This window comes from Ranitomeya imitator, chromosome 3, assembly GCF_032444005.1.
Source record: "Ranitomeya imitator isolate aRanImi1 chromosome 3, aRanImi1.pri, whole genome shotgun sequence".
In the NCBI taxonomy this organism is placed as follows: Eukaryota; Metazoa; Chordata; class Amphibia; order Anura; family Dendrobatidae; genus Ranitomeya; species Ranitomeya imitator.
Genome location: NC_091284.1, coordinates 278156515 through 278167113, shown reverse-complemented (window position 1 = coordinate 278167113; position 10599 = coordinate 278156515). Strand labels below are relative to the sequence as shown.

The following is a 10599-nucleotide window of genomic DNA, read 5'->3' as shown; positions in this document are numbered from 1 at the left end:
TAACAGTAGGAGATACAATAAAAATGGCTTACAGAAGAATCACCATCTGTCGGTGAAATGGAGAAGCGGCAATATGTGTCACTTCTTCGGATGAGGTGTCCAATCCGTTCCACAAAAAAATCAAAGTTCTCCATTTGCATACGCACGTAACTGAAAAAGTTCTCTGGGTTTCCTCTTAACTCCATGTATAATGTTGAATACATACCACGTGTCATTCTCTGTGTTGTGATTGAGTGGATCCAAAAACGTTCACGCAGACGCATGATGCACTGTCTTTCTCACTCCTTCTCCATAACAATCGCTTTCAAATGTTTTGCCTCAAAAGTGAAATCCACGGCGCATGTTCGGTCGTCGGCGGTGACAGTCATGTCTTGCTGATCTCCGCTACCCGACCTACCTATTTAGGCCCTAATTAGCACCTGAACTACGCCAAACGCACCACAATTGGACTCACTACACTCTCAGGTGACCATCTTCCTGGCGATGCCTAAGAAGGGAGGCACGGCACAACCGCCGGGCCGTAACATCGCGGATCTTTTTCAGAGCGGCGGCACCTCCAAGATGGCTACTACGACTTCTTTCCTCTCGGCCTCTGAAGGGAGCGCGGGAGATATTATAGACCAGGACGAGACCGGTCCCCACATGGAGACAACAATCTCCCCAGCAGCTCTTACCAAGTCCTTACAAGAGACTTTCCGGTCAGAACTTACCTCAGCTATGCAGAAGATCTCCTCCCAGATACAGGACATTATGCAGGAAAAGATGGATGCCACTGCAGACGCCTTAGAAGAAGATCGTGAAACCCTCAAACTACATGCAGAACGTGTCACAGAACTAGAACTCCGATGCGAAGACTATGAGAACAGATCACGTCAGGGTAATCTGCGGATCAGGGGACTCCCCGAAAATATTGTAGCACTCAAAGACACTGCTACCGCTCTTTTCACCGCGCTACTCCCTGACACAGAACAGTCTATGCTGCATATCACCAGAATCCATAGAGCCCTGGGAAGGCCGCGCAATAATGATGTGCCCAGGGATGTGATTCTAAAACTACACTATGAGGAGGCACGAGATCTAATCCTGAATGCTGCACGAGATAATACTGATCTGCCGGGACTGCCATCTTCAGTACATATCTATGCGGATATCGCGTCAACCACACTCGCCAGGAGGAGATCCCTCAAACCAGTAACAGCAGCTTTGCAGACGGCACAGATTAAATACAGATGGAGCTTCCCCTTCGCCCTCATCTTTACATACAACTCTCAACTATACACCTGCCGTACACTAGAAGAAGGGAAACAGGCCATGATTAAAGCTGGGATCCCGATCTCCATAGAGACTTCAGCCATGCCACAGAGAAAACCAAGACCATCAAAAGAATGGCAGAACACCCCCAGAACGAGGAGCCAAAAGGCACGGATAGTTTGATGTGTCTAACTTACAAGATCATCTGCCTTGTTTCCTGGGGGGCGAAGTGGGTTGTTATTGTTCACACTGAATGCTCCTGGAGTTGGGGGGAAGGGGATGATAGTTCCTTGCCGTCTCTCCTTTCAGCCCTCCAGAATTAGTAATTGTATACTGATCGTTTACATAGATAAACTATTCTGGCTTTAACGCAAGAGGACCATCAGATTCCTACATCTTTAATCAACCCTATTTCTTCCCTACCCTACCCCTCTCTGATTCCCCCCTGCTCTCCCTTCTCTCCCCAACAATTCCTATTCCGCAGTTCCCTCCTTCCCCCCTTTCCTCCTCCTTCCCCCCCTTTCCCCCTTTCCCCCCTTCCCTTCTTCCCTCCCCCTCCCTCCTTCCCTATCCCTTCCCCCCTCTCCCTTCCTCCCCCCCTCCCCCACCTTTCCCCCCTCTTCCTTCTTCCCTCCTCCTTCCCTCCCCCCATTCCTCTCCTCCCCCCTTCCTCCCCCCCTTTTCCCCCTCGCCCTTCCTTCCCCCTCCTTCCTCAGAGACACTAAGCTACAATTAGATACTATTCTTACAAATAAAACAGAGAGAGCGTTAACATGGACTAAGTCAACTTTTTATAAATACGCAAATAAACCATCTGGCATGTTGGCACGTAGGCTCAGATGCAAAGAATTCTTAAATAATGTCACCTCCATCAAAGATTCCAAAGGCAGAATTTCCGCACACCCGGATATAGTATACGAAACATTCCGAGACTACTATCAGAAACTATATACCTCCCCACAGATATCCTCGCCACAATCTTTATCCTCTTTCCTAGATGAATTAAAAATACCTAAAATCCCCAACTCCACTGTAGATCAACTCCATCCGCCAATATCTGAAGACGAAATCTCTGCAGTAATTAAAAACCTAAAGAAAAACAAAGCCCCCGGACCCGACGGCCTCACGGCACTATATTACAAGAAATTTACAAACATCCTCACACCACACATTAAAAATTACTGTAATGCTCTACTAAATGGCACCCAGATGCCCCCTGAATTCTATATTGCCCATGTGACGGTAATCCCAAAACCAAAGAAGCACCATCTCCTTCCCAAGAATTATAGACCTATATCGTTGTTAAATGTTGACCTCAAACTCTTTACATCCATCATTACTACTAGACTCAACAAATTATTACCTACCCTTATTCACCGTGACCAAGTGGGGTTCATACCTAATAGACAAGGCCCCGACAATATTAGGAGAAATCTAAATATTATACATTCAGCAAACTTCCACAAACAACCCCTGCTACTATTAGCTTTAGACATAGAGAAAGCTTTCGACTCGGTCTCATGGTCCTACCTATTTGAAGTCCTATCCAGATTTGGCATCCCTCGCACCCTTATTTCATGCCTCCAACTACTGTATGACAGCCCTACAGCTTATTTGAAACTCCCGTCAACTAGACCTACTCCTATCAACATACAAAGGGGGACGAGGCAGGGCTGCCCACTTTCTCCAGCCCTGTTTGCCATGGCCATGGAGCCACTAGCTGAGGCAATAAGGCTTAACCCGAACATACTTTGGCCTGTAGGACTTGGCGCACAATATAAGGCAAGCTTATTTGCGGATGATTTATTGCTGACTTTGTCCAGTCCACTTACCACTCTCCCAAATTTGTTTTCAGTCCTACGTAGATTTGAGTCGATCTCAGGACTCAAAATTAATGTTGACAAATCCGAAGCTCTATTTCTTAACACCACTAAGGACATGCAAACAAATATTATTTCCCAGTTTAAATTTACAAAAAATGAACATTATATAACTTACCTCGGAGTCAATCTCACCTTTCATAAGTCGACCTTATTCAAGTGGAACTATCTCCCGTTAATAAAAAACCTCCGAGCTGACTTAACTAGATGGTCTGCCATGAAGTTGACCTGGTTGGGCAGATTGCATGCAATTAAAATGGTCTCCCTGCCCAGATTTCTGTACTTATTCCGCTCTCTCCCCATTCCGTTGCCCCATAAGACTTTACACGAGATTCACTCTATGATTTCAAAATTTATTTGGCAGGGAAAAAAACCCAGAATCCGTCAAAAAACAATGTTCATACACAGAACTTTCCATGCCCAACTTCACACTGTATTACAAGTCGGATCAGTTGGCCCAATTGACTAATGCCTGCGCTGCCAACCATGCTCCGAGATGGGTTGGCCTGGAATCATCCTTCTTACTTCTGTTTTCCTTGCCTGGCCTTATGTGGTCCACAAAAAAACTACCAAAAGGCTTACACATTACAGCACCTTTCACAGCACATTCCCTGATCCTTTGGAGGAAGGAAAGGTTTAAATTTGATCTCCAATCTAAGTCCTCCCCACTGACCCCCCTCTTCTGTAACCCCATGTTCCCACCAGGACTTGACCCACGTTCTTTTGCTTGGTGGAAAGTTAATGGAATTACCACTCTAAAACACCTCTGCTCACCCTTTAATATAATTTTATCTAGACAAGAATTCCTCCATAAATACAATCCATCCATTAACGAAACCTTTCGTATCTATCAGGTTTTCCATTTTGCGGAACAGTTTCTACAACATAAAATCCCTTTTCACGCGACTGGCTTTGAACAGAGGTGTATGGACAACCCACTGGGAAGGGGAACTATTTCTCTGCTATACAAATCTCTCAATGCGGCACATGGAGTCGAAAAATTACATTATATGAAACAGTGGGAGGAAGACCTGGGTATTCAATTAACTTTGGAAAATTGGAGGCGATGCTGTGACACAGTTTCCAGGGGTAGTCATCAAGCCTCCCTGGCAGAGACATCCATTAAAGTCCTACACAGAACATACCAAGTCCCAAGTCCCAAGTAAAGATAAATGCTTTAGAGGATGTGGCGCAGTGGAAGATATGAAGCATATTTGGTGGGAATGTCCGATAGCCTCGACTATGTGTCGGGAAGTAGGATTAATAATTGAAAAAATGTATGGCGGGGCAATACAACTTGATCCGGCCACATTCCTTTTGGGAGCCAAGTACCCAGGCTTTTCTAACAAATTCCACAGGTTGATAGGCCAGCTGCTTATGGCCGCTAAGCTACATATAGCTACCAACTGGAGGTCGCCATTTCTCTCTGTCCAATCAGTTAGAGATAAAATGAATACAATCCTCTTATATGAACGTATACATGCGACTAGGGAAGATTTGTGGGAGGCCTTCTACCAAATTTGGAAACCGTGGATGGATCTGAACATGAACTTGAATCTTGAACAAACCTTGACTTTATCTATTTGAGACTTCATTATCCTGTGAGAGATTCTGATGACACTGGGGTTGAGCCTACGTTGGGTGGGGTGCGGGGAGGTGGGAGGCGGAACTCATAAAACGGAGCAAAGTATAATCCTGACTTGTAAATGTACTGCAGCTTACCATAAAGTAAAGTGCAGAATCTCATTTCCTTCCCCATTTTCCCTCTTTTATGTCCCCCCATGTTCTTGTCTCGTCATATCTGTATTTTCGAATTTGAGTTAATATATGTATGTTTTTTCCTCTTTGTTCAGATTTAAGCTTATTGAACTCCCTTGTAAGGAATCTGTTGTTCAATTGCTATGTTATTGAAAATAAAAAGTTATTGAAACTAAAAGTGAAATCCACAGAAATCTTCAGAATGTTTGCCATCAAGCCTTCCATCTTCACCACTTGCTTTACAACCTGTCAAAGATGGGCTGTAGGAACACTGTATATATAGGTTTTCAGTAGCCAATCACATTTGGGAGCCTCCCATGGGCATTTTTAAAAAAACAGATCTGTCATAATCCGTCATAAAACGGATAAAAAAACGGACAAGGCGAATGAAAAAGTAATGCAAAAAAACGGATCTGCTAGTCAGATCCAGTGGAATAACGGATCCGTGGCATCAGTTTTTCACAATTTACGATGGATACGTCGAGCCGCCGAATTGAGCCTGATGGCAAAAAACTGATGTGTGAAAGCAGCCTAACTGCCTGCAACGAAGAGTTATAGAGGGCTTTCATAAAGCTAAACACCTAGCCATGCAACTAGAACTGCGATGATTTAAGGTTCTAGTGCTCTTTAGCCAGATCCTGAATCATTTGGGTCAGATTTGCCACCTGTTCACAAACCATGTGAATGGGATCCATGCTAGCGAAAAAAAATTGCATATGGCCAGTCGTAGCTTTGCTTGGTGGTGTGTGTACCTAGTGTTTAGAGTTCTTCTATTCTGGTCTTTGCTGCCTGACCACAGATTTTGCCTTTTGACCATTCTTTTGTATTTCCCCTTTGCCTTTGACAAACTTTGACCTTTGCCGCCTGACCTCAAACTTTGCCTTCTGACCATTCTTTTGCTTTACCCTTTTGCCTTTGATGTACCCTTGTGGTATTTAACCCCAGACTCCTTGAATCCTTTGTCTCACAGTTTGACTATTGTCAGCCTGCTACATAGCCAGGTACTCACCTGGTGGAAACCCAGCAGGCCCAGCCAGATTGGGCATATGGGCTGTCACTCAAAATACTGACAGCTCACCACACGCCTGCCTCTGATTGAGCGGCTGTCACTCACAATACTGACAGCCCAGCATGCCCCTAATTCTATGGAGTGGCTGAGCTGTCACTCACTGCATCCCTAGAACACCATGAGTGGTGAAATCCTGAAATATATGTGAGCATGCAGCCATTGTGTTTAATGGACCTGTCTGATATGAAAAACAAAGCTTCCTAGCAAAGTTACTCCAATCTAGGACTGGAGTGAGATATTTAATCATGAATTTGATGACTAGGCCTTACCATGCCCCTGTAGTTACACCCACTATAGCGGAGCTAGACTAATCTGCTGTGATAACACCAAATGTTTTACACAACCCTCTGCTTCTCCAAAAGTTTACTACTTTTTCCAGATATTTAACTCTAAAATTCTAGCATAAACACCTGCATTGGGTTCAAAATCCCTAAAAAATATATTCTTTATCTTTAATATATGAAATACACCAGTGTTACGTTACTTTATACATTTTTTGAATAGTATATGTTACAATTGTATTATTTTAAATTCCCATTTTACATGTAAAATTAAAATAGTCAGTAATTTAGTTCCAAACTAATGTCAGGGCTGAGACAATGGAGTAGAGGTGTGTGCTCATATTAAATCCTTCCCCTCTCCTTGATAACAGGTGCCGTACTTCACCTCTCCTCTTTCTACTTTTCTAGTAGACAGGTGTTGGCTGCAGCGAACAAGTCATGACTGCACCAGCACTATTATGTCAGGGTCAGAACCGTCGCCTATACTTCGTCTGGTGTCTGATGCTACTTTTCAGCTTCATCCCAGTTCAAGGACAGCAGCTCCATGCTTGTAAGGAGGTAAGATGAATTAAGATATAGAGTGAAAAAAAGGTTTAATTAAATGCAAAAATTGCCTTGCACTTTACCAAAAAATGCTTACAAAATGTTTTTGCATGGAGACCTGTAAAGGGTTAACGTGAGCAGGGTGTAGGTAGATTTGTAATTCTACTAAATGATATTGTTGTAGGGTTGTGTAAGCTCTTGGATGCCTGACAGCTGTTGGGACTCTCAGGGCTGTGCCTCGTGTGCTTAGCAGTCTGCATGAGGAGCACAAAGAAGCTCATGGTGGCTGTACACCAATATTCCAGAACCTGAGCGTGGGACCATGCGCAAAGCTGTGATATGGAAAGACCATGTTAGAAACGGTGTGAAAATGTTACTACACCTCTAAGAAGGCAAATCTCTCATGTGCAACGTGAAATGTCTTTTTATGAGATGTATATTACTTCTACCAATATACCTTACTCTATGAATTGCCCCATGCTCTGATGTAGTTTTTACAATTGATGCATGTAAAATAAGTTGGTAAGAATTACATTGTAAAACCAGGTGCAGCCGTAAATGTGATTAATAACTTATGTAGCCCGAATTGGAATCAGTAAAAATCCATCACTCGTCTCAATCAGCAGAATAGTTAAAAATGTTACGTTTCCTGGAAAATGTCATAAGGCAAAAGAAAAGAGTTTGTTGTTTGGGTTTTTTTTTTTTTTTTTTCTAAGTTTGGTATCGTGGGATTGCACTGACCTGGACAATCATGTGTCCGGGTCATCTTTGCCACACAATGAATGATACAAATACAAAAGCCCAAAAGTAATGACCGAATTAAAAAATAAAAAAAAAATCCCACTTTTTTATCACCCTCAGAAGTGAAATGAATGTAAACAACAAGCCCTCCAAAATCGTGAAATATTTCCTGGCCATGAAGGGGTTAAATACACAAGAAATCCATTGTTTCTCTTGCAGAAAAGATTTTTTTTTTTCTTTTTTAAAACCTTTTCAAATTTCAGAGTAAAGCCCCCCACCAACCCCCAAACAACACTCCTCCCCCTCCCCCCCCCCCCCCAAATGAATGTGCGCAGTCCGCCGTGCTTCATATCTATAGAGGTATTTAGTACGTTGGTGTTGATGGTAAATATCTCTGTTTGCATGATACCCAGGAGAACCCGCACATGGAGGCCTGGTAACTTGCCTACTAGGGTGCCATATCGCCTCCACACACTGTACGTAGAGCAGGTGACATGCACGTGGCTCCGCATGCTGTGTACACTGATCGTTCTTCACCCGCAGCATACATGAGACAGACACATTTGGCTTCTGTAAACGGTATGGAAAAGGATGTGTAGAGAAAACACATTCAAATTTTGAAGAAAAAAAAAAGAAAGTTTTGTAAGAAGATGAATAACAAATGTTACAAATTATCCAAAACACTTCGTGTAAATGGGAAGTGACTGAGGAAAAACTCATAAAATGCCTGATACAGGATCTGGAAGCCAAATTAATGACTTCAGCAATCAATACTGGCCTGTTTGTTGTATAAAAACTAGTTATTAGAAGTAAGAGACTGACTTTTGCAAAGCAATTTCTCACCAGCCTTAAATCCCACAGGTAAACTCAGACTGAGGTGCCAAGGGCCCACCAGTAGTAATGAATCTGGGGGACCTCTGTCCAGTTCCATAAAAAATTTCAGTTACAAATGTACCTGTTTCTATATCTTAAACTAGGTAGTTTAATTGAATGTTGATAGGTTTCCCTATGTAAAGACAAGGGAAACAAGTGTTTTGTGCCAACTAGGGTTGAGCAAAAAGGATCGGACAAATTAAAAAATCGCCAACTTTCGGCAAAGTCGGGTTTCATGAAACCCGACCCGATACTAGTGTGGGATTGGCCATGAGGTCGGCGATCTTCGCGCCAAAGTCGCGTTTCGTATAACATTTTCAGTGCCATTTTTCAGCCAATGAAGGAGGACGCAGAGTGTGGGCAGCGTGATGACATAGGTTTCCATCCCCACCATCTTAGAGAAGGGCATGACAGTGATTGGCTTGCTTTCTGCGGTGTCACAGGGGCTATAAAGGGGTATGCAAGCCGACCGCTATCTTCCTTCTGCCGACCGTCGCATAGGGAGAGGTTGCTGCAGCTGCATCAGAAGAAGGGATATAGTTAGGGAGGGAAGATTAACCCCCCAAACTGCTTGTGCTGTAGCGATATCCACTGTTAAACACCACCTTTTCTTTGCAGGGACAGTGGAGTTTATATTTTTGTGCATCAGCTCTGTAGCTTATTAGGCTGACTTATTAGGCTCCCTGATAGCTGCATTGCTGTTTGTACGCCGCTGTGCAAACCAACTGCTTTTTTAAAAGCAAAAATCCTGTTGCTCCTTTCTGTACAGTTCTCTTGTTTATTTGTCCACACTTTTGTGTGCAGCAGTCCTTTTTATTGCTGCCATACTTGTCCTGAGATCATTGTAGGGAGATTGAAATTGTACTACAGTCCTTGTATTTTTTCATATATCTTCCAGCCACGTTCTGCCACCTACATTGTGTAGTGTAATACACTGGGCCTGAGTTTTGGCTCAGTCTCCCCCTCAAAAAAAGATTTAAATTCTCAACAAGTTTATATACACCTTCAACCTTGTTTAACAGTACCATATATCGGTTGTTATTTTGATTAGATTTTTCCAAAAATGAGGAAGTCTGGTGGAAGAGGCCGTGGGCGGTCGTTGCCAGCTGGTACTGATGGTGGTGGAGCATCTGGTGGTAGTGGGGAAAAGCAAAATAGCACCAAAGGCTCGAGGTGTAGAGGCAGCGTCATCGTCTGGCTACACAAGCCCTCGAAGGCTCCCTTATCTGGGAGTAGGAAAACAGCTTTTAAAGCCGGAGCAGCAGGAAAAAGTTTTGGCTTTCCTTGCTGACTCAGCCTCTAGCTCTTTCGCCACCTCTTCAGAAAGTTCGAAATATTATAAGCAGCGAGTCGTCAGTGGATGCTCCCGGTCAGGAACAAGTTGCTTCCTTGTGTACTTCAACCAAACCAAAAGTGAAGGATGCGGCAGGCAACACAACAGTTTACTCCATGGAGCTCTTTACACATACCGTGCCTGGGTTAGAAAGGGAAATTGTTAAAAGCCCATTACAAGATGAATCGGACATGGAGTGCACAGATGCACAGCCACAGCTAGATTTTTATGCTGTTCCATTGATTTAGATCACTACATTGCCCTCGCAGTGTACTGAGCCAGAATCTGACCCTGATGAGACTATGGTGCCTCGTCACGAATGCTATAGCACCTTACACGGTGACACAGAGGAAGGTGCACATGACATTGAAGAGGAGGTGATGGATGACCCAGTTGTTGACCTAGATTGGCAGCCATTGGGGGAAGAGGGTGCCGCTGCAGTAGCTCAGAAGCGGAGGAGGATGATCCGCAGCAGCCATCTACATCGCAACAGCTGTCATCTGGAAGGCCCGTATCAGGCCAAAAACATTTGTCAAAACCAAAAACCATTTTAGGACAGTGTGGCCATCCGGTGCAATGCCTGAAAAGGAATTCCATAGTAGGAAGAGTGCAGTGTGGGAATTTATTAACCAAGATCCGAATGATCAGTGCAAAGTTATCTGTAAGAAATGCTCAAAGACCTTTAGCAGAGGGAAGAATTTCCAAAATTTAAATACAATGTGCATGCTTAGACATTTAACCAGCATGCACTTGCAAGCCTGGACTAACTACCAAACGTCCCGTACTGTTGGTGCACCTGCTCAGAATGAAGGTAGTCAGCAACGCTACATTGCTTCCCTCACTGTAAGCCCACCGGTTAGGACACCACCT

At 43.7% G+C, this 10599-nt stretch overlaps 1 protein-coding gene across 1 annotated transcript in view; it reads left to right on the top strand.

Moving 5' to 3' along the window:
• The first annotated feature begins 6632 nt into the window (after positions 1 to 6632).
• The window catches only part of ELAPOR1 (endosome-lysosome associated apoptosis and autophagy regulator 1), a 349091-nt gene continuing 345124 nt past the window's right edge, over positions 6633 to 10599 (top strand). Inside the window, exon 1 of the mRNA XM_069756493.1 lies at positions 6633 to 6797. Within this exon, the coding sequence (XP_069612594.1) occupies positions 6678 to 6797 (120 nt within the window). The 5' untranslated portion in view covers positions 6633 to 6677. The remainder of the gene's footprint in view (positions 6798 to 10599) is intronic.